General features: G+C 44.6%; 1 protein-coding gene across 1 annotated transcript in view; it reads left to right on the top strand.

The window, feature by feature from the left end:
* Positions 1-3667: 3667 nt before the first annotated feature.
* Positions 3668-24161, top strand: part of COL1A2 (collagen type I alpha 2 chain) — a 35783-nt gene continuing 15289 nt past the window's right edge. The window contains 30 exon segments of the mRNA NM_001195668.2: positions 3668-3737; positions 6280-6290; positions 6890-6904; positions 7586-7621; positions 8738-8830; positions 10071-10118; positions 12925-12969; positions 13053-13106; positions 13208-13261; positions 13582-13635; positions 14115-14168; positions 14666-14719; positions 16393-16437; positions 16705-16758; positions 16856-16900; positions 17270-17323; positions 17800-17898; positions 18032-18076; positions 18191-18289; positions 18678-18731; positions 18845-18952; positions 19310-19363; positions 19454-19552; positions 20478-20531; positions 20975-21073; positions 21763-21816; positions 22581-22634; positions 22794-22847; positions 23120-23173; positions 24115-24159. Of these exon segments, the coding sequence (NP_001182597.1) occupies positions 3668-3737; positions 6280-6290; positions 6890-6904; positions 7586-7621; positions 8738-8830; positions 10071-10118; positions 12925-12969; positions 13053-13106; positions 13208-13261; positions 13582-13635; positions 14115-14168; positions 14666-14719; positions 16393-16437; positions 16705-16758; positions 16856-16900; positions 17270-17323; positions 17800-17898; positions 18032-18076; positions 18191-18289; positions 18678-18731; positions 18845-18952; positions 19310-19363; positions 19454-19552; positions 20478-20531; positions 20975-21073; positions 21763-21816; positions 22581-22634; positions 22794-22847; positions 23120-23173; positions 24115-24159 (1758 nt within the window).

The raw sequence follows: 24161 nt of genomic DNA, 5'->3' as shown, positions 1-24161 counted from the left end.
GGCCCAAGTGCTTTCCATTCCTCAGGCTGCTGAGCTTTCTAAAGCCTCTGCCCAGACCAGCCTCCTCCCTCTTTTTAAAATCTGTTCTGCATCCTACCAGAAGCCTCCTTGGTTCCACCCTCCTGAATCTAGCTTAGCTGTGGACCATCCATCCTCCCATGGGCACAGAAGCACTCTACTCTCCCCTCCCAGCCCTCGTCCTCTCCATCTGCCCATGCACTGGAAGCCCCCTGAAGGCAATGAACCTGCCCTTCTGTCTCATAATTACACACCCACCAACTAGTACAGTGCCTGGCCTAACACTAAACACAGCTTGAGTGAATTACATCTGGTAGCATTCAAACAATCCCTGGGCAATGAAGGTCGTCGCTGCTATGATGTAGAGCAGGCATCTCCACGTCTTCCAGACAGAAGTCAGCCGCCAAAGCGCTTCAGCTCCCACCTTAGTTGTCAGCAAACACCTCCCTAACAGATGTTTGACAAACAAGTCCACTAGAACCAGAATGAGAATGCAATGGCATAGTCTGGGTGCTTTCCAAAGCGGGGATGCCCAACAAGTGTGTCAATCAGGACACTTAAGCTTGTCCCAGTAAAGGAATGAAGCACGAACCAGCCAGGCCCCACCGGGCTGTGGTGCGTTCCTTTCTCGGCCGGGCTCTCTTGCCATACATAGAGATGTGGCGAGCTTCGTGGGTGTCAGAAGCTAAACAGAGCATCTTCCCTCTCATCAGAGAATGGTCTGTGGCTAGGAGCTTAGGAGTTAACCCTCTGGCGTCAAAGTCAAAGTCGTAGAAGGCTTGGATTTCCTCTGCCTCCCTCCTCTCTCACCGGAGACGCCACCCACCCCCTTCCTCTTTTTTCCTCCTCCTCCGTCTGGATCCCTCCCTCCCCACCACCACCACTGAGGCCACCCGGAGGAAGCTGTGCAGACTTGGGGTCAACTCTCCCGGCTCTCACCGTCCTACCCTGAGCACACAAAAAGCTGCCTGTTATTTGACACACAATAGTTCACAGGGCTCTAAACGCAAGCATTAAAGAATTCCTGCTTTCAAACACACACTTCATCAACTTCCTTCCCCAGTAAGTGATCAGTGAAACAGTGTCGAATTTGTAGGTGGAAACGGGTGGGATCAGACTGCCTCCTGCTTTCAGAGAGGGCAGGCTTTCCCTGAGCTCCCTCCATCTTTATTGTTCCAGGGCCTCCCACCAAATGCTGACGCTGCCTTGCCACATCAGCAGGGAGGGAGCCGGCAGCACTTGGTATTTGCATCAGTTTCCAGGAATGTTTTTCAAGTTATCAGCTCCCTCCTCTGCCTTCCTCGCAGACACTTTCCTCTCCGTGTGTGAGTGTGTGCCCGAACTTCGGATTCTCATTCTAAAAACTAGGCGTGCATTGGTCCTTTTCGACTTTTTGCTAAAGGGGAAATTACAGTTACACTTTTTTTTAAAAAAAGGCCTTATGTTTTAAACTAATTTTACCACCACATCAAAACTTACAATTAAATGTTTAAGATGCTGGGCAGTGACTGTACACCCGATGACGCAGCCGACTTGACCCTGAAATCGTTATCAGATGACCTCTTGGAGGATCTCTTTCCCAAATCTATCTCCATATATACTGGAATGATTTTGTTCAGAATTAACCTCTGCCTTTCAGCAAGACAGCAAATGCTCTGCAAAGGCGGCTCGTTAGGACTCTGAGTAAGGAGGCAAAAAATGTTTGGCTGTGTATGCTGAAGTTTGTCCTGACGAAAGTGATTTACGCTTTTAAAGCTTTTGGTGAGCTCTGGGGCAGCAGTATGTCGGGGAGAAGGTAAAAGTGCGCTTGGGTGCACAGCTGAGGCCCAGCCTTTTGCTGCAAAATTCAAGATTGTTTCTTTGGTGGAAACAAAGGTCAGCCTGACTCCTCCCCTGAGCACTCTCCTGAGGGCCACCAGACACCTTTTGGGATTTTTTTCACTCTAAGTTATTGCAAAAGAAATCTGAAGGGGTCTTTCAAGTCAGCGCCTTTGGTCAGAATAAAACCGAAGTTTATTATGGATCGTAGTGACTGTGTTTTACTTCCACTAACCAGCAGTCAGTTAGGCATATTCCATCCCTTTGTTTCTAACAGCTGCACATGGAGTTAACTTAGGAAGAAATTCTTCCTTAAAGCAAAGCAAAAAAAAATGGAGGGGAGGTCGGGCGGGGGGCAGAGAGGAGAAAAGATTCCACAGGGACTGCAGCCCACCCGCTTCTACTGCGTGGGGACCAGCTTGACCCAAACCAGCCCCCCTCTGCAATGACATGGGAGAGCCGGGCTCTGCGTCTGGGCGGTGGCTGCTCCACTGGGGGTGCGAGGCCAGGGACACCCACATGTGGCTCCGGGCCTGGCACGACCCCGAGAGGCGTAGTTGGGGGCACTCAGCCTGGGTCTCCCACCCCCGGTGCTCAGGGAGGGTCATAGTCCCAGAGCCTCGTGGAGCAGAACCCGCAAGGGAAGGAGGTTGGGTACTGGGGACAGAGCTGACGCCACGCTGGTGAGGGGCACTGCTTGGGGAGGTGGGGGTTCCTTGGGAAGGCGAGGTCCCCCAACTAGGAACCAGAGCCCCCTCAGGGCCTGGATATCCTCTCCTGGGTAGGGAGAGGGAGGAGGGGTCAGGAAGGGCTTGTCTTCGGGGTCAGTGAATGGGCAGCAAGCTCAGGACTGGGGGTTCCCTGGAGGGGTCCCTGAGACCAGGCTCAGGACAGAGCCGGCCCATCTGGACCAGGAGTGCGCGCATTAGAGGGGAGTTTGGAAACACAAAAGGGAGGAGGCAGACTGTCCAGGGCTGCCTCAGCAAAGAGGCCTGGGGAGCCCCATCCTGCAGGGCCCGGCAACCCCTCCAAGATCCAGATTAGGGTCAGCTAGGAGGAGGCGAGCCAGGCAGGAACTCCAGACGCCAGGATGCTCCCCGGCTCACCCCCGCCCAGTGCTGTCCACCCATTCCAACCCGGCCCTCCCTGGACAGGACCCCCTAGCCCATCCACTGAGTCACAAGGGACTTTGGAAAGCTATGTCTGAAAACACGACCCCGAGCGGAGCTCCCTAAGCCCGGGGCGGGGGCGGGGGCGGGGGCGGCCTGCAGGTGGCCCGCGGGGCGCCAGGTGAGCAGGACTGGACAGCTCCCCTTGGAGGCGCGGGCGCCAGCCCTGGGCCGAGGCGGCCGTGCGGGTGTGGCCCAGCGCTCCGACGTGTCCTCGCGGCGGGGTTTCCAAACTCGCAGGGGCGGGAGGGGGGAGGGCGGGCCGAGGTATGCAGACAGCGACTCAGAGTTTCCCCTCGAAAGCCTCAAAAGTGTCCACGTCCTCAAAAAGAATGGAACCAATTTAAGCGGCCAGCCCCGTGGCCACGTCCCTGCCTCCTCCGCTCCCTCCTCCGCGCCCCCGCAGTCTCCTCCCAGCGTGGCCGCCCGGGCCCCCGGCCCCAGCCCTCCCATTGGTGGAGGCGCTTTTGGAAGCACCCGCGGGCCAGGGAAACTTTTGCCGTATAAATAGGGCAGAGCGGGGCTGGACCGTTTTAGCACCACGCCGGCGGGAGGTAGCTAGCGGCCAGGACTGCATGCCCGCGCCCGCCAGGTGATCGCTCCGCCGCCGACCGGGGCCCCCAGCGCGCCACACAAGGAGTCTGCATGTCTAGCGCGTAGACATGCTCAGCTTTGTGGACACGCGGACCGTGCTGCTGCTCGCAGTGGCGTCGTGCCTAGCCACCTGCCAGTGTAAGTGCCCGGCGGGAGAGGGGCGCGGGACGGGCTCCCGCCTCTGCAAGGGCCCAGGAGGCGCAGCCTTCTCAAACAAAGAAAAAAAAGAAAAAGAAAAAAAGTAGAGAAGGCACTTTCTGCCCCCGGGGAGCTCGGGAGGGGCCGCGGCCTGGGTCTGGGCCCCAGGCCCGGGACGCTGCAAGGAGGGGCCGGCGTGGTGATGCGGGAAGACGAGGACCCGCGCCCTAGCGGCGCGGACCGCCGCCTGGTGCGGCCTGAGGCCTGCTAGCCACGCAAAACTCACCCGCTCGGAGCTATTGTCTCGGGGCGTCCCGAGGCTGGCCGGGAGGAGGAGGAAAACTCCCCTGAGGCGCCCCCTAGAGGCAGGGAGGGAAGGCGCAGGACCCCAGAGGAGAAAGAGGAGAGGAGGAAGGAGGACCTCCTGAGGGAAGGCGCAGGGCCCCAGGAGGAGGAGGAGGAAGGAGGACCCCCTGAGGGAAGGCGCAGGGCCCCAGGAGGAGGAAGAGGAAGGTGGAAGAGGAGGACCCCCAGAGGCGCCCCCTAGAGGCGGGGAGGGAAGACGCAGGGCCCCAACAGGAGAGGAGGAGCAGGAGGACCCCCCCCCAGAGGCGCCCCCTAGAGGCGGGGAGGGAAGGCGCAGGGCCCCAACAGGAGGAGGAGGAGGACCCCCTGAGGCGCCCTCTAGAGGCGGAGAGAGAAGGCACAGGGCCCCAGGAGGAGGAGGAGGAGGACCCCTGGAAGCCCCCACCGGAGGCGGGGAGCGAAGGCACCGGCCCCCCCAAGCCTCGCGGGTCTCCCCCAGCTGATGACGCACACCCTGTGCTGGAACCGTTCCCAAAGGGTGCCCGGCGTCCGGCGGGAGGAGCGTGGGCGGCCCCCGGAAGAACCCCGGCTTCTCAAGGCCCCCTGTGGCCGCGCGAGCGGTAACGCTAGTGGACCACATCCAGCCCCACCTCCCGTCCAGCCTTGGCGTTCCCCCTGCGCGGGGTTTCCCCCCGTAACTGGGCGCTGGGAACGCCCCGGGGGGTCACCTGTGACCCTAGGCGCTAACGGGGGTCGGAGAGCAGAGGGACCACCCCCAGCCCGGGCCACCCTGTCGGTCCCAGACTTTAGGACCAGATTTCCATGTCCAGGTGGAAGCAGGAAAACCCGGGGGTCTGGCCACTGCACCGCAGTGCGGGGTCTCCGGCCACGCCCCGCGCTGCACCTGCTCGCTGCCCAGCTGCACGCGCGTCTGAGTGCGTGGACCTCAGTGGAACCGCGCTGCCCAGACCCATGTTGCCAGCTTCGGTGTGGCTCCCGTGGCATCCCGGCTCCCGGAGACACAGTGAAAGCAGACCCGGGGCACCGTGAGGCTACAGACACAGCCCACCCACCCAGGGCAAGCGCGGGCTGGGACAAAGGTGGCCAACACTCTCCTCACGACCGCCCGCGGCTGAGCCACCCATAGGCGGGTTTCCAAAACTCTTAGGGACGTCCATGATGCAGTCAGGCTTCATGAATCCTCCTACCGATGGACACAACACAGCAAATCTATGGTTTCTCTATTTTAACCGTAATTCTCGTAAATCGGCTCTAAGTGTCGGCGCTGGATGCTGGCCAGTGTGGCATCGGATGTCCCTGCGCCGAATGACCCACGCCCTGGCCACCTGATTGGAGCAGTGCTTGGGGGTGAATCACCCCGGTTGGCAGCTTGGCCACACTTGTATCCCGTGTCACAACCTATACTTTTTATGCCATAGGAGAGGAATTCAGTCTTTAAGAACTTATAATAGCAATTATGGCAGACCGCACTGTAAAAATAAACTTTAGTTTCCCCTTATATTTCAAGATCTTTCATCCACGGTTTTTCCTTTTATACAAAGCAATCCGTTCTCAAGGACAATAGTGATGCATGTTTGTAAAATGATCTTACCCTTCTTAAGTGAATTAATTTTAAAGCAAAATTTCAGATGTCTCAATCCATTTTTATGTGCAAATTAGACTTTTTGAAGAAGGATATTAAGAATGGCACAGACTCACATGAAGTACTAAATGACTTCAAGATTTTATAAAGATTTTATAAAGAAACAAAAGCTCTTGGGGCAACATACTTTCCTACATTTTCCATTTTTTAGACTTTTAAGTATTAAAGATGATCTAAGCCATAAGTTATTTCCTCATCATTCTACTGGACTTGCTTTACATTCAGCAATTCATCCGTGCAATTTGCCAGCTTAATTGCCAAGCATTAGAAATATCCTTCAGACACATTAATATTTTACAACATTTATAAAACAGTAAATAATTAACATTTTAATTCAAACTATATTTACATATTAATATTGCAAACAAATCACCCTGCTGATCCCTGTTTTACTTTTGACCTGCATAATATCCAAATAATTAGAATATTCTTATTAAGAAATATAATTGGTCCTTTAATTAGGTAACTTAATTGTATAAACTTGTGTATCTGTTTGCTCATTACTGTTATTGATCAATGAAATGATAGAGATGATACTAATAATTATTTTGTATTTTCCTCTTTTTTCTACAGCTTTACAAGAGGTAAGTAAAATTATTTTTGTAATTTTTCTATATATACTTGGAATCCTTGGTTATAGTGATATTTTCTCTGGGGAGAAAAAGGGAGGCTGCATGATTATTGACCAACCTGGATTCTAAGAAAATCATGAAGGGTTATGGTGGTCAGAACCTTCCTGGCTGCCATAGAAAGTACCCACCCCCAAGTGGGTGGGGCTACAGCCCAAGACTCTCCTCATAAAATACCCATAAGAAGTAGAGGAAATAACCCAGCAGAAGTTTTAACATCAGCTGCTAGAAGCAAAAGACTTTACGGAGCTAAGAGAATGTTATCACACCCTTGGAATCATTTGCTAAATATCATGAACAAATTCTTAGCTCATGAATTGAATTTGGGCGCAATTACAGATAAGTATATAGATTTGGTTCTGTACATAACACATTTTATTGAGCATATTGGTAAACTTTTCAATTGTATTTTGTAATATTAATTGAAGATAACAGTAAATGCACGATATTATGTACCCTGTCGATAGATGTGTATACTACACCAGAATTGAAGTCTCACACACACATGTAGTTCTACAGACTTCTAATAATCTGTTCCTTATTTTTTTTTCTAGGAAACTGCAAGAAGGGTAAGAATGCAATACTTCTCCATAAATACCCAAAATTATCAGAGATAACTTAGAATTTAAGTGAATTCATGGTAAACTATAGAAAGAAAATATTCTGCCAAGATTTTGCCCACATGAATATGCATTAGATAAGCCATAAAGTGGTGTTGACATTAAAGATAACAAAGTTTTTTTTATTTTCCTTAATCATTTCTAACTATATTTGTATTACACAAACTGGTGACTTACACACTAAAGGAACAGTAGACTTATTTTTATTCTGGAGGTGCAAAGTACATTATATCAATTGTAGGTAGCAAATAAAAATTTATTTTTCAAGGTCTTTGATGATATAAATGGCTGTTAGAGCTGTGACAAAAGGGTCATTTATCTGTAGTAATCATCTTACTAAAAATGCTGTGTACAATCCTGACCTAGTGGCTGCAGACTAGAATAGCCTCCAGTCCTCCAGATGTTAAAAAATTACATATTTTGTTACAAAAACTACATGTACATATACATATAGATATCTATGTTTATCTATGTGTATATATATATATATAGTATTGTACCAACTTTTTAGATATTATCTAATGGCATTGTGGTTAGATCAGTCTTCCCAACTAATTTTTACTAAGAGTGCTTAGCTTGTTCACTGGAAATCACTGAGATATTGTTATGCCATTTGTATCTTCCTTTTAGGGCCCAGCTGGAGATAGAGGACCACGTGGAGAAAGGGTATGTAATTTTCGAGCTACTAACAGGTTTTGGTCCATATTTGAATAACAAACTACAGGAGACTGATAATATAAGAATAATGTCTACCTAGATAATTGTACCACCTTGTAAACAGATAATGCCATACAAAAGAGTGAATAGGCATTATTATGTACAATCAACCTTCTTTTTAGGTCAAGATTATCCATTAAGAAAAGAAAAGACTATTGTAGACATCCATATTCTTTGGTACTAATTGACCTGTCCAACATATATCTAATGGAAATGATTCTGCCTACCCCCCAAGGCCCTCTTTGTAACATGTTTCATTCACTTTTGAAGTAAGATTTCTTGGTATAGCTTGGGAATAATAGTGAAAGAGTAGTCACAGGCATGTTTTCTACATTATTTCACATGTCTGCAAGTCAGACCTACATTTTGTTTATGGTATTCTTAGATCATCCTATTTTATTTGGCATTTATAACAATAGAGCCCTGTATTGTGTACAGCTTTTGCCACTCTATCTATTTGAACATCTTATAGCTATTGTGAGGTGCAGGCTTTTATGCTTTTCACTCAGTTTATCAGAGGTAGAATTTTATCCATTAATTATTTTAACAACATAAATAGTGTTAATTGGTAGAAACTCTGCAGGATTTTCTAGTCTGTGATAAAATGACCTTATTAATTAATATCCATTAACATACTAATCACACATAGCAACCAAAACAATTGCATAAGTTCATCAGAGTCAGAAATCGGCAGTCAAGACACATAGGACGGATATTATTATGCACTGTGAAACATACAAAGTTCATAGAATTATAAACTGTAGCTGTAATTACTATCTTTATTTGAATACTGGAGCTCCACTATGAATTAATAGGACTGAGATGTTTCTCTGGGAAGACCAGCCTGTGTCATCTTCACACAGCAGTTACTACACCTCCTTTACAAGTAGACCCATGTTGCAAGTGGATTTCAATACTTGTATGTTAAACTTCCACCTTCCTTGCACACTGCAGGGGCTGAAGAACTGTTCTCGGCACCTGTATTCTTAGGTCTCTTTTTCGTGTGCAGTATAGGTTTCTCCAAGGTCTGCCTAGCCCTCCCCTAACTCATATTCTGCTTCCCAGGGTCCACCAGGCCCCCCAGGCAGAGATGGTGATGATGGTCCCAACGGCCCTCCCGGCCCACCAGGGCCTCCTGGACCTCCTGGCCTCGGCGGGGTAAGGCGTCTCGAGTGTTACTAACTTTCAGTCAGCTTTCCTTTCTTGTACTTCTGTTGGAAGAAGACTGGCTGCAGAATATATTTTTAGCTGCCAAGGGAGAGATTTGCTATTTGGAAATTAGTCTGTTTTGTTTCTTGGGTTTCTTCACCCAGAGATCTGTTCTGCCGATTCTCTTTGTGACTGGCCTTTATCCACGGAAGGTGGCTGCTGCCATCAGCACCATTATTTAATTTGGGGATTTAATATCTTTTATCAGTAAAGCACAAATAAGAGGTGTTATATTATTAACGAGTTTGATTAGATTGAATTACATAAGTGAAATCCCTGATCTTAAGCAATTTCGCAAACATCCTACCCTCTTTATTCTCCTTGGCTTGAAGTCTGCTGAACCAACATTCAAAGCAGTTCTATGTTTAATTTGCTTGAAACTAATTTGAGAAAAGTACATTTCCCTTTCTCATTAATATCTTCTTTTAGCTTTATGTCTTTAACAATAGTATGAGTGCCAAACGGTCTCACTGCAGGAAGGAAAACATATTTGCTTAATTGGTTAGCACCGTGAATCAGAAGCCTGATTCTCATACTCAACTGTATGCCAGTAAAATAAGACCTTTCTCCCCCGAAGATCTTATTATGATTGCTTATCTACAGAGTGCATTAAAAGGCACCTCCTTTAATAGAGCTACCACTGTAAGAGAGATCTTTAACACTAAAGTTATTACCATGAACTATGTTTTAAAAAGTTTCATCTTCCAGGGGGCATTTTAATTTACTTTTCCTCTAAACTTGAAAATTCTCCGTGTCCTTTCTGAAACTTCAGCAAGAAGAAGGCCCTTGAGTCCCCTCGAGTTGTTCTGGTAGGAGAGGCAGCAGGTGGGAGCGCAGTGTTGTCCTCTTGGTCGCTGTCGGCTTTGTCCGGGGCCTTCTGTGGCTTGCACAGCTGCCTGCCTCAGGGTAGAGGTAGGCTGTGGAGTGGAGGAACAGAAATAACTGGGCACAAGACTGATAACTAAGGCAGGGAAGCTTTACACTTCAAACCTGGTGTGGGCTAAATTTTAAACTTACTTTCTCCCTGACTTTTTAGGAATTCTGTTCAATATGGAATTCTAAACTGACAGTTCTGTGAAACATTGCTCTCTTGTAAGCAGCAACAGAAAAATCTTTACAAATAGAATGAGAACATGAACCACATAGCTGGTAACTCCACTGATGTTTGGTTACTTTGTTTCCTGTCTAGAACTTTGCTGCTCAGTTTGATGGAAAAGGAGGTGGCCCTGGACCCATGGTATGCTTCTCTCTTTCTATCTTAGCCCAGAACTACACTAAACAGAGAGTTTGTTTAACGTTAAATGTTACAGTGCCATTTATATAGCTATCTTGGTTAACAAGCAATACTTAGATCAAATAAAAACAATTCTTTTTGTATTCAAATCTATCAAAACCTACAACTGGATTAGGGGCTTCGGTTTCCTCCTAAAACAAGTCTCATTGGGATAGGTCAAATGTTCATGTTCAAGAAATACACTTTGGATCTTGGAACCTTGAATGAATCTTATCAATTTAATTCAAAAGGATAATACTTTTATTAAATTTTTACATCCTTTTAACTTGCTTAGAATTTTAAGCAATACTTAGAGACAGAACTATTAAGTTCCCTGACCAACATGTTCCAATTCAGCTTTTGTTATTTTATAACTGAAGAATTTAAGTCATCTTTCCCAACTTCATGGAGGTGGCTGTTGACAGAACTAGAAGTCACCACTGGACCAGGTATCTGATATCTGTAGACCAGATGCCTTGTGTATCGAGCTCTTGAACAAAACCTCCCATCAACAAATATTTTGCAGGTGTCTTTTTTGGGCTGCAAACTGTACTAGAGGAGACAGCAGTGTCTACGTCAGAGTCTCACCCTACTTTGAGGAAATATATATATATATATATATATATATATATATATATATAAGAAATGTTTCCTTTTCTCTATTTCCATAAGAATTCCTTTTACTAGTTTATTGATTACAAGTCAATATAAATAAAAAGATGAGTAAAATTTAGCATTGGTATCACACAGCACTAAATATTCAGCAGCATAACCTATAATTTGAGTTTCCATACGATTATGATTATTGAACAAACGAAGCCTCTAACAAGCATTAGTGAGATATGTTAGGGGAAAAAACTGATGTGAACGTGCCAAATATATACTATATATATATGAAATAGAGGGGAAAATGGCTAGAGCAAAAGCATAAGATAGATTAAGCTCTATCAATACGCATATATTCCTTTTGGTGATGCCAATTAATTGTTTCCAAACAAAGATATTTGTCTGCCCAAAGGCAACATGGTCTTTAAAGTGTGAATTTTACCTGGACGATACATTCAGTGCTCTATCTTCTCAAGAGAATAAGCTGCTAGAGCTAATGAGGGGCAAAAAACTAATGCGCTATAAGGGCAAGATAATATTTTCTGTAAATTAAAACTCACTCGAGAAGTAATGCACCTTTAATTGATGATTTCCAATTCCTGATTTTTCCTAGTAATTTTGAATGCTCATATCTGGAATGAAAAAGTAGAGTGTTTCTTTTGGCTTTGTTTATATTGGAAATTTTAAATTAGCTGTTTCAGCTACTGCTGGTCATTAGTCAGGGTTCAAGCTGCCCTAATCTCTCAAGAAAAAGCAAAATGGGGTGGGGATAAGGAAAAGGGCCAGTAAGTGTCATTTTTTTTTAAAAAGTCCACATGAGCTGAGAAAATTAATTTGGATTTCAGATTCTCTTGTTTCTGGAACCCTTGGGGTCATAAAGCACAGTATTTTACTTTTAGATATCAGTGACATAGGATTTAAACTTGCACATTCACATACACCCACAGATGTATGTGTTTCACAAGTAGGGAAGATATGCAGCAATAAAGTATTAAAATAATTTTCCATGTTGGAAAATCAATAACTCTACAACCCCACAGGGTTTTTTTTCTGAATTAATGAGTAATCATAGGCTGTCTCACAGCCTCCACAAAATAAACTATCTTGCATGTAAATGAAATTGTTGCAAATACACAGGAAAAATAAATGACTATAATTGAAAATGTATGATGTCAAAGAAATTTTTAATGCGCACCTAAAAATTATTTTGATTGAAAAAGGACAGCTTCTTTTCATGTCAAAGCAATTTCTAAAACAAAATAAGTAATTCTTATACTAAAATGGTATGCATTTTAAATAAAATCCATATTATTTCACCCTTGGCATTAAGTCAGTGAGGTGAGGTCGACTGCAAAGTCCCCATGGTTGGTGCATCATGAACAAATTACTCGACTTCTATGTGAAATGTTTTCAACATGATGGGGAACAAACCCTACAGATGAGCTTACACAGGAATTGGTTACTGCAAAAGGGAAGTCAAATTTGGAGCTCATAGACTAGCCACGGTCTACTTAGCCCTACTTTTTTGCTACAGCATGAAAAACAAAGAGGGGGACACTCAGCTGTTACTCATGTATTCAGAGGTAGTATCAGAAATAGAAGGCCATTTCAATACTTCACCCTTAATGACATCCACTGTTTTCTGTTGGACATTTTCATCAGTTACCCACAGCCCTAAAAAGAGCTGACCTTCTCTAATCATGAAGAAAGACTTTTGATTCTTTTCAGTTAATACTTGTGGCAATAAAAATACCAGTTGCTTAGCTAAGCATGACACGGGGAGGTGACGTAGGACCTGAGGATCCAATAAAATGCTTCATCAGCTGCAGCGAAAGCAACAGCATGTTCTGCACCTGTGCAAAGACAGATTCACTTCATCACTTTGGAGCTACTCAGTGTGCCCACTGGTGCAGGACTGTAAGGAACCCAAGACCTCCCCATCCAGTTTTCTTTGAGTTCTGCTGATGTGGGCTGGAAGAAAAGAAAAAGCAAAGGAGATGAAATAGTAATGGAAATCTGATGCTTCTTTGGGAGAGGCAAAAAACTATGAAATAAAGGCAGGATCCTTCTGTTCATCTGTCCATCACCCTGCTAAGCTGGCCCTGTTTAAACCCACCATGGCTAGGCAATTTGTCCTTGCTAACCATGTCTGCCCTTTCCACAGGGTTTAATGGGACCTAGAGGCCCTCCTGGTGCAGCTGGTGCCCCTGTAAGTATCAAATATTTGCAATCTCTCCTACAAAACAAGAGAATTTAAAGGCTTGGAGCATGATATATTTTTCCCCCCCTTAGGGACCTCAAGGTTTCCAAGGACCTGCTGGTGAGCCTGGTGAACCCGGTCAGACTGTGAGTACATCCTCCCCACACCCCCACTTTGTGATAAACGATACATTTCAGCAACTTCATGAGCACAGCCTTAACAAAATCATATGTCTTCCTTCCCTTAGGGCCCAGCAGGAGCTCGTGGTCCCCCTGGTCCCCCTGGCAAGGCTGGTGAGGATGTAAGTGTTTACTCTGCAGCACTTCCACAGGCAGTGTGAATGTCCCTGCCTCGGCAGGAATCGCTAGATCCAAATGAAGAGTTCTGCCAAAAGCTGAATAAGCCTGACATAACTCTCCCCATATGGAAAATATTATTTTAATGAAATATTAATTAACTGGCTTGTATTTAGGGGAATATAATTATTAATTAAATTGTATTTGAATCCACATTTATATGTGATATTTTTCTCCTGTTTTGTAAAAACCAAGATGTCCCCAGTTGTGTCTGACAGTTTACCAAGAAATGTTAACCCTGCCCTATGATGCTTTCATGTCTTAGGGTCACCCCGGAAAACCTGGAAGACCTGGTGAGAGAGGAGTTATGGGACCACAGGTGAGGCTTCTTACAGCAGTGTGTGGTTTATGCCTCCAAAGTCTCCAGATGCATGACAGGTGCTAAAACAAGCAACCATCTGATGTCAGCATAGATGTCACTCCTACTTGCAATGCTCATTAAAGGCATCTGACAAGGAACATAGCAAAGAATGAATGAAAATACTATAAAATAAATGACAGTTGTGATAAACAACAAAATTGTGTTTTCTACAAATACCATAGTGCCTGTTATTCACATCAGAGCAAAATGATCTGTGGCCCTGCGCTGAATAACATACAAGGGTTTCAAAAAGTTCATGGAAAATCTCCATTATCTTTTAATTCCATTTGTCCATGAACAGTTTGCAGCCCCCTCTCGCACTAGTCTTTGTTCCCAAGTTTGAACTTTGGTGAGGAGAAATATTCCAGAGGTAGGAAATCGCCGCCTTGTTGTCTAAGACAGACCATCGTTCACATGCGTCTGCTTTTCTTTCTAAGGGTGCTCGTGGCTTCCCTGGAACCCCTGGACTTCCTGGCTTCAAAGGCATTAGGGTGAGCGAATTTCTTTATCCAGAGGAGGGAAAATGATGATGATCTGGGGGAGAAAAACTAACTGAACTTAAACTCCTGGGTGAGGCAGCCTCACATCCCCGTTCATGTTGTTTGCTAAAGGGGAGAGAGAGTTACAGAGAAAGATTGCTTCAAAGTAAAGTGGAGTGCAGTTCTCTTCAGTCTGTTCATCACCACCAAAAAACAGGATTGCCATGGCAAAAATCCTATGGAAGTTGTATTACTCAGGAGTGTATATAGCCCTCTGAAAACTGAGATATTGCTGGAGATGGAGAGTTGTGAGTGAGCATAGAGTGCTCCGTCCTTCCCATGTCAGGTGCAGGGGTGAGAGTGGCTTAGTTGGGGCTGGTACAGGAATCTCCATTCTACTGAAGCAGCCGTAAGTTTCAGCCAAGAGATATTAATTGCAAGAAAGGAAAATTTTGTTTGACCAAACTCTATAATGGAATCACATTTTAACAAAAGCAATTGCCTTCCAGGGACACAACGGTCTGGACGGATTGAAAGGACAGCCTGGTGCTCCTGGTGTGAAGGTAAAACCTAAATTGCAAGCATTGCTTTCAAGAAGTTTTTCTGAATTTTTTCTGAAGACTACCCACATTCTAAAAAGTATCTCACTTCTTCTTCTATGTAAATCCTTCAATGGTGAGGACTAACTATCATAATCTGTGATAAAAGGCCAATTATTAATATGTATTTAGTTCAACGTCTATTAGACAAGTGAGATTTTAAAAAAAGTCAATAGTTTCTTCCTCCGCTTTCTTTCCTCCTTCTACAATTCAATTGATTACTGCAGACAATAAAAATAAACATACAATCACGCATTAGAACACTACGTATTATTTTAAACTGTAAATTCTTCTTTGCTATGCAATAATTAGATAGGCACATTCATGTCACAATACACTTTTCAACCTCTTTCCTGTGATTTATCTGTGCACACTCAAAACATTTAATTAGGTAATTAAAGTCTCAGAAGTGTGTTATCTCTTGGCTGGGCTCTTCTCTGACACCATTTTCAACTATAAAATGTTCTCTTTCCTATTAAGGAGATAATGTGATATTAAAGTGAATACCAACGTAATTACAAATTAATGAGTAACGAATACTAGCGGGACCAGAAATGAACATGAACATGGAGAATCTGTTCTAACTTTCCAGCTGCCACACAAATGGATAAGGTCAAACTCATTCCCCCAAGAGCCCAATAGAACAGTCCAGACTACTAATCACGGCATCATAAAGTGTTAGTGCTGCCAGGAGTTTTGGAGGTGCCCTCATTTTGCAGATGAGGGAAACTGAGGCTTAGCAATAGCTCATGATTTGCCCAAAGTCACATATGTAGTGGTTAGAAAGGCCCAGGCTAGAAATCCTGACTCTCACCTCATTGCTTAGTCCCAAGAAATGCACTTGACATTGAATCCTAGATATAATAAAGGATCCTTACATGTTCTATTAAACCACATTTCTTCTGTATCTAAAGGAAAATTCTTTTATTTGTGCCATCATATTGAATGACCCCAGCACTGCTGCCATACCATGGTTTTCAGTCACTTGTATAAAAATATGTCACTTATATAAAAATATAAATTGGAAATAAATATGACAGCTCTAAAAATATTATAAAGTCTCAAATTCTCATGCATATTTTATAAAAATGATAACATTGAATATTCAAAATAACTTTAAAGAGGGTAAATGTGATTATATTGAAAGTAGGTTTACCTTTTACCATCCCTATTTATCATATCACTCCTAATATGAGGTTACTTCAAAAAAAATTCCAAAAAATGGAAATGCGTACTGTGAACAAAAATTAAGCATGGATCTCAAATAATTTTTGCATCAAAAATAAACTTATCTTTTAAATCCATTCTTTCATCAACCTTTTGAAGTACAATGACAGATAAAGCTAGTCGAAGTGATATCCTAAACATCATAAGGGGGAAATTGGGAAGAGGGTACAATCAAATGATCACATATCCTTAGCACCTTAGTGTTTGGTGTCATGTAGATAAAAACTTATTTCAGCACTTTTTTTTCTTTAGTTTAGGTGTCTGGGATAATTGAGAAACAATCCATAACTTTGAGAATTGTTACAAAACATATGCGTAGCTCACATTGAAATAACAGGGTAAAAACTGCGATCAGAAACAATAATTGATGTGTACGATGAACTGAAACTCAATCTTCCTTCTTCATGTAGGGTGAGCCTGGTGCCCCTGGTGAAAATGGAACTCCTGGACAAACAGTGAGTATCTTCTCTGTAAATCCACGTGTCCACTCTTTGTGAGCTGGAACTTCTTTAATATTTTTGCTAATGACCATATCCCTTGGCATTGTATTCTTTGATATTTTCCTAATGGCCATCTGCATACTTAATTGAAATCTACCACCTTGTAGTTGGCATTTGAACAAGACTTATTTGTTTTTAGTTCATCCTTAAGTACATGATGACTGTGACTTTTTCAAATGAGCTTTTAAATGTAACTTTTATTGAAAATATTTCTGCTCCTAGGGAGCCCGGGGCCTTCCGGGTGAGCGAGGACGTGTCGGTGCTCCTGGCCCAGCTGTAAGTGCACCCATTTTTGTTCATTTTTATCTTTCTAAAAATCTTTTAGTGACTGACCTTGAATTTTCACTTGACTCGTCCCCTCTATGTTTCCTAGGGTGCTCGTGGCAGTGATGGCAGTGTTGGTCCCGTGGGCCCTGCTGTAAGTTTTGGCACTGGACAATTTGGAAGGAGTTGGAACTATGGGGTGGAAAAGAGCTTCTTTGTTAATTTCCTAAAAAATAACATCATTTTGGACATTTTACCTATGAGGTCCATTTGTAAGTGATGTGGGCTATTTAAAAGTTCCTGGGACTTTTGATGGATGTAAAAGTAAAATCCACACCATCCTGGATGCTTTGAATATCTTCCATTCGATAACCTCCTAATTTCAGCTGATTCGCTGTCAGTTTTTTCTTTGCCAATACCCAAAAAGATCAAGCCACTCTAACCCGCTTCAGTCTTCTCTGTTGTTGTCGTTTTCTTAAATTACTTGGAGGAAATTTCTTACCACCTTCTGCTTTGTTCCCAGGGTCCTATTGGGTCCGCTGGCCCTCCCGGCTTCCCAGGCGCCCCTGGTCCCAAGGTAAAAACAGCACTGACATTGTCACTGCAATGTGAAGGACCCAGAAATGTGTTTGCAGCTAGATAATTACAGAACAGTTTGCCTAATTAGTAACCTCCTCCTAAGTGGAGGTACAATGACCAGGTTCTCACTGCAAACTTGAAATCGATCATCTCCCTGCATTTGTGCTTGGTGAGTGTAGATATAGATGGCGCTGTGGAAATTGATTCCAAGGGTCTCTGTGGGATACTCTTCCCAAACCAGCCAGAACTGAGAACCAGGGTCAGCCACAGAGGGACGGAGATAGCAGGAAGTCGAAATGGCAGAACCAGCCTAGGAAAAATAGGAAATCAACCCTGAGTCCATAGGAACAGATCAGGTAGGGGAGATGGTTGCAGTTACGAAGAAATTTCAGAGTACAGCGTGGGGTCCCAACGGCAGGGACACGCTGCTCCGTCACTTGCTGCCTCAGCCTCTGTGTCATTGCCTCTTTTTAGGGTGAAATCGGACCTGTTGGTAACCCTGGTCCCTCCGGCCCTGCGGGTCCCCGTGGTGAAGTGGGTCTTCCCGGTGTTTCTGGCCCCGTTGGACCTCCTGTAAGTAGCTGCTGTGGTTAACCTTGTTGAGTGGAAAAATGCAGGGGTGTGGAAAAGCAAGAATGAAAGTGGGGTCGAAAGAGAACAAATCCCTCCCAGCTAACTGCTGACCTTCTCCTCTCCTATTCCTCAGGGTAACCCTGGAGCAAACGGCCTCACTGGTGCTAAGGGTGCAGCTGTGAGTATCTCAGGGTGGCTGAAATGTGCTCGCTGCAGTGGTAAGCCCATGTCTTTAGGCACTGCCTCTGCCACCTTTGCCTCGTGATGGACATTGCTGCATTTGCCTTCTCAGGGCCTTCCCGGTGTTGCTGGGGCTCCTGGTCTCCCTGGACCCCGTGGTATTCCTGGCCCTGTCGGTGCTGCTGGTGCTACCGGTGCCCGCGGACTTGTTGTAAGTCCTTGGTCCCAGCTATAACTCTCCTCAGCTGCTGTCCTCACATCACTGTCTAGGCTTCATTATTCCTGTATATTTTTTCCTTCCTTGGCATTTTTAGTTTGTCTTTCTTCTGGATGCGTATGTATATGCTTGTACACCCATCCCCCTTGCACGCACATGGACACACCCCTCCTGCTATCTCAGAAGCTTTCTCAAAGATAAACAGACAAAATTCCGTAGTATCTGTCTCGTCCCTTCAGCCAAGACCATCCCCTTCTAGGCATGTTTCTCAGACAACCTGAGATTCTCTTCATCTCGTCCCATAAATATTCTGAGAGCTTTGTCTGTGGGAGAGCTTTGCCAAATGCGTGTTGCTTGACGATCGTTTTCTATTGCATCCTAGGGTGAGCCTGGCCCAGCTGGCACCAAGGGAGAGAGTGGTAACAAGGGCGAGCCTGTAAGTAGCTCTCTACTTGTACATCATCACAATACTTTCAGTAGAGTCTGTTAGCTGGATATGATGTGAAATGTCTTTCTCTGTGCCTTCTCCTTTGATCCTCCCATGAACAGGGCTCTGCTGGACCCCAAGGACCTCCTGGTCCCAGTGGAGAAGAAGGAAAGAGAGGTTCCCCTGGCGAGCCTGGCTCTGCTGGCCCTGCAGGACCCCCTGGCCTGAGAGTAAGTTCCAAACGCCCTGATGCCCAGACACAGAGAGGCAGCGCTGCCTCGCCCTCCCTGGGCATTGGTTGATTGCTGAGTGCATTTCTGGATGAAGGGAGCATCTGCTTTCCATCTGTTTTACGAAATCAGTGCCTCTCCATTTGCTGTGTTACCAAATGGGTCTGGAATCAGTGCTGACCTACTTTTACGGGACACTCAACTGCGCGTTCCTTTGGGGGTTGGGTGAAGTGCTTTTGGCCTGGTTTGTGTCTGTATCTCCCCCGTAGGAAAAGACCAGGCCACGTTCTAATAAAATGCCTTATCACCGTCAAGGGTTGTCTCTGATTCCCTTCTGTCTCCTGCACTTTTTTGCAGGGTAGTCCTGGTTCCCGTGGTCTTCCTGGAGCTGACGGCAGAGCTGGTGTCATGGTGAGCGCCCCTCACAGACGCTGGATGCTTCTGGTGGAGGGTGTAGTCGGCTACAGCAGCCTCCTCCCTGACCTCTTTCTTTTTCATTAGGGGCCTCCTGGTAGTCGTGGTTCCACTGGCCCTGCTGGAGTCCGAGGCCCCAATGGAGATTCTGGTCGCCCTGGTGAGCCTGGTCTCATGGGACCCCGAGTAAGTTTCGGATCAATTCTAAGCAAGTCACGCCTGTCACTACTTCCTTCTTCAAAGGATTGGCTAATACTGACAATAGCAGCAAAAACATCAAAAGTAAATTTGTTAGTAGTAGGCCTGCTAACAGTTTACTTTTTAGGTTAATTTTATGACAGATCAGTAGGTATTTTTTACATATTTAGTTAGCTCATAAATTTCCTATTTATTATTTGATGAAATGGCTATGAAGTTTTTGGAAGAATAGATCTATTTTATTATATCCAAATTAGGCTGGCTCCCCTATCAGCATGAATCTTTTATCTTAATTTGTGAGTTTTATATAAGGTGTTCATGAAATGTATTAGGGCTATACATTATTAGTTTATTAGATTCATAAGTGAAACCATTTTTTTCAGCAATCACAAAGTGCTATAATGTATTCAACATCACACTAGCTATGGAGAAGTGACCTTTGGGCCCGTAGACACTCTAATCCATAGCAATAGAGTAATTTTTTTGCCTCCATTATCTCTTATGGGTGAATAGCAACTGTAATTGTACCATAAGCCAGTAAGAGGGGCACCAAATATAGCAATAGAAAAATGTACTTCGGAAATTGCTTACCAAAAGTATTAGTTTTTCTATCATGAAGTAAATAACATGACACATTTTGCCCATATAGCATGTTGCTTAATGCTTTCCTGAGATATCTGCAAATAAGTCAGCTGCACTAGAATTCAATAAAACGAAAGCACAAAAAAATGGAAACAAGAAAAATTTTTAGAGCTCTTTTCACACCTCCAGGCTAGTAGTTAATATCCCCAATGTTTTACCTTAGGCCACACACAAAAAGTGGGGGAAGTGCTCTTGTGAGATTTCAATTAATTTGAACCTCGAATATGTGAGTTAAAGTGGCACTGTGAAAACACCCTCACTTCCTTGGCAGGGTCTCCCTGGATCTCCTGGAAATGTTGGCCCAGCCGGTAAAGAAGGCCCTGTCGTGAGTATTGCTCACTTTCCATTACATTTTCAAGGGCACTTATTGCACCCTTATCAAGTCTGTTTTGTGGCTCATTTATACATGAATACATTGAAAATAAATATCAGCCACATACATCATCTGGGGACGCAGAGTAATTGTAATTATGGAGTCCAAATGCACACAGGCTTGAGAGCAGAGAAGGGGAACGGAAAAACAGGGCAGGGAAATGGAGGCAGGTGGCAAGGGTATGGAGGGGTGGGGGAACAGGGTACACCCGAGATTGAATTGGCTATGGAGTACCAGTATCCCATATAGAAAAGAAAAATGGACTCAAAATTGACTGACGCTTTACACAAAACTCCTTGCATGCAAAAAAAAAAATTGTTTCATCCATAGCAGTAACATGGGTTTGAGGTTGGGAGACCATGTTGACACGGAGTAAACTTAAACTCTGATTTCAGGGCCTCCCTGGTATTGACGGCAGGCCTGGCCCAATTGGTCCTGCTGGAGCAAGAGGAGAGCCTGGTAACATCGGATTCCCTGGACCCAAAGGCCCCACCGTAAGAATCACTACCACTGCCTCTCTCATGGCACACTTTTGCCACATTTCACCAAAACTCTAATATTTTTCTCTGTTTATCAGATCAGTCAACCTCAGCACAGCAAAACTACAGGCACCTAAGAAACTTAACCCCTATGTAGCTATTAAGATAAAAGTTGGGACACCCACATCCCGAATCAGAGTGTCTGGGTTTGAGTCCTAGCTCTCCCCTCATTTCCAGTTTCCTGTTAATGTGCACCCTGGGAGACAGTGGGTGATGACTCAAGGAGTTGGGTCCCTGCCACCCATGTAGAAGACCCTGCATTAAAAGTTCCCAGCTCTTGGCTGTTACAGGCCTTTGAGATTCAACTAGCAGATGAGAGTTTCTGCCCCCCCCTTCTCTCTCTTTCTGCCCCCACCCTGCTTTCTGTGTCACTCTGCTCTCAAATAAAACTTTTTAAAAGTTTAGTTCTAATGTATTCTTGCATGCCTACTGAAAAACCAGCTCCTACAACCCATGTCTCTGGGGACACAAGTGCACCTTCTTTCTATGTAGAACTGCATGATGATGGCTCATGCTTTAGAAAACAGAACTGAAGAACTAGGATTCTCAAAAGCAAACAATATATTAACATTTCAAAATTGCCATAGACAATTTGACATTAAGTGTAATATCATTCTTGATTTTGTTTTGAATTTTTATTGCAGGGTGATCCTGGCAAAAATGGTGACAAAGGTCATCCTGGTCTTGCCGGTGCTCGGGTAAGTGCTAACTTCTGTGCAGATCCAGTCACCTGAGAAACACACATCCTCTGAGGCCCTCAGATAGGCTTCTGTCACATTCTTTCTGAGATGGCATCACCAAGATTCCTTTTACTACCATAAAATACCTTTCTTTCAACCATGCTTCTGAGGCAGTGAGCCATAGCAAATTAGAATATATGTTAAGTCAAAAACATTTATAGGAGCATTTGGTCTTTGCTTTATTCATCTTGGGATTAAAAGGGCATGAATATGTGGTAGCATTCTCTGGCCTTTATACATCGCCTTCCACCCGTGGACTTCCTTTGAACTGTATCTAAAGTTAGACAGGGGTGAGCATTTGGCACAGCAGTTAAGAGCCGACATGGGATGCTCACATCCCGTGTTGGAGGCCTGCAGTCAAGCCCTGGCTTCACTCTTGATTCCAGCTTCCCACTGAAGTACACCCCGGGAGGCAGAGGTGATGGCTCAAGTTATTGGGTCCCTACCACCCACAAGGATTGAGTGCCCAGCTCCAGGACATTTGGGGAGTGTACCAGCAGAGAGAAGCTCTCTCTCTCTCTCTCTCTGCTTCTCAAATAGATAAAATAATCAAAAATTATTTTGTTAAAAAAGTTAGCAGGCAGCATTTGGGCTCGGAAGAAACCCCCAATGAGTTTAATTCATGCTGAAGTGATAAATTTATTTTGAGGAAGTGACTTGAAAGACACTTTGGTGCATCCGAAGCCGCCTGGCTCATGATAATGATGAGCCTTTCTTTATAGGGTGCTCCAGGTCCCGACGGAAACAATGGTGCTCAGGGCCCTCCTGGCCCACAGGTGAGTATTTCTTCCAATCCTGTGCTTCCCTGCATTCGATTGCATGTGTGTTGGCCCACAAATTGTTCATCACCGTTTGCCCGACCCAAAGTTATGAAGCCAGGTAGCCATGGTGGTGGCCTACCTTTCTGTTCACACTGCCTTTCCTGTCACTTTCAGGGTGTGCAAGGTGGAAAAGGTGAACAGGGTCCTGCCGGTCCTCCAGGCTTCCAGGTAGGTCCCCTGAGACGTGCCTCACCCTGCCTGTGGTGAGGTCATCCAGCGCTGCACCACACCCCTCCCTCCACCGCCACGCCACACACCACAGCATGTCAGCACTGAAGCAGAGGAGGGTGCATTTCATTTTCCAAGCAAACTGCGTGTAGTGCTCGAATAACACAATATTGCACCTGTTGATATTAGGAAGGCTTCATCCCCACCCAAATTATTCACAAAGCCCCTGAATATAGCCCACAAGGTTGAGATTTGTATTTCTTTTCATTTAGGGTCTGCCTGGCCCCTCAGGTACAGCCGGTGAGGTTGGCAAGCCAGGAGAGAGGGTAAGTAAAACAAGTGATAAAAAATTTACCCAAACTTGAGACTTGCCCTATTTAAGGCCCTACTTCATGGCAATAATCATATATAGGAGAAAACTTCATAGGCCAAGTGTTAATGATAACGTCTTCAAATACGAGTGCTGATGGAGACAATGGGCCACATTGCTTATTTTAGTTCAGATTACTTTGTTTCACATCACATTATGAAAGCTAAAAATCTCTCAATGAATTTCATTTGGTAGCTTTATTTTTTTGTTTTGTTCTTGGTACTATTAAAACACAAATTATGTCCTTTCCCATAGTGAAAAGGTAAATGCACTGATTTTCCATCAAACCAGACCCTGAAAAATTGCTTTTAATGTTTTCCTTGGCACTCAGACATGACACCGCTATCCACAATCAGGACATGAGTTCTGAGTCATTTTCTCTGTAATTGTGATGAATGTGCCTCAATTTAGTTACATTCTGCAGCCTGCCCTCCCTTGTCAACTGTGGGGCACATTAAGGAGACAGCTGGTCAGCAATGAAAGAGATACACTTGGGTATACAATTAACTAGGTAATGTACAGAATGTGATCATTTCTATTAAGAAGGCAGTCTGTTATATAGCTAAGAATAGGCAATGTCTAATTTTGTTCATTGTTATTCATCATATTATCAAAGGAGAGAGTCTGTTTTGTCACTTTTTTCAAGCAGTAAATGAAGTATTGGGAAACAAATACTCTGATACCAGGTTTTGGGCTAGGTGTCAATGAGATTTGTTCTTTTTTGTGCCTTTCCATATACAACTGAAAGTTCTGTTATTCTTACTAGCCTGAGCATTTAAGCACCTATGCAAGTAGAGCCTACCTAGCTTTATTTCACTCTTTGAAAATCTTTCAACTATCACAATCCTAAGTGGATCTAGAAATCTCATGCTTTATTTATTCTCATGTTTTTCCTAGGGTCTCCCTGGTGAATTTGGTCTCCCCGGTCCTGCCGGTCCAAGAGT

This window comes from Oryctolagus cuniculus, chromosome 16, assembly GCF_051225735.1.
Source record: "Oryctolagus cuniculus isolate XC-2025 breed Fujian yellow rabbit chromosome 16, ASM5122573v1, whole genome shotgun sequence".
Lineage (NCBI taxonomy): Eukaryota > Metazoa > Chordata > Mammalia > Lagomorpha > Leporidae > Oryctolagus > Oryctolagus cuniculus.
This window is presented reverse-complemented; position numbering and strand designations above follow the sequence as displayed.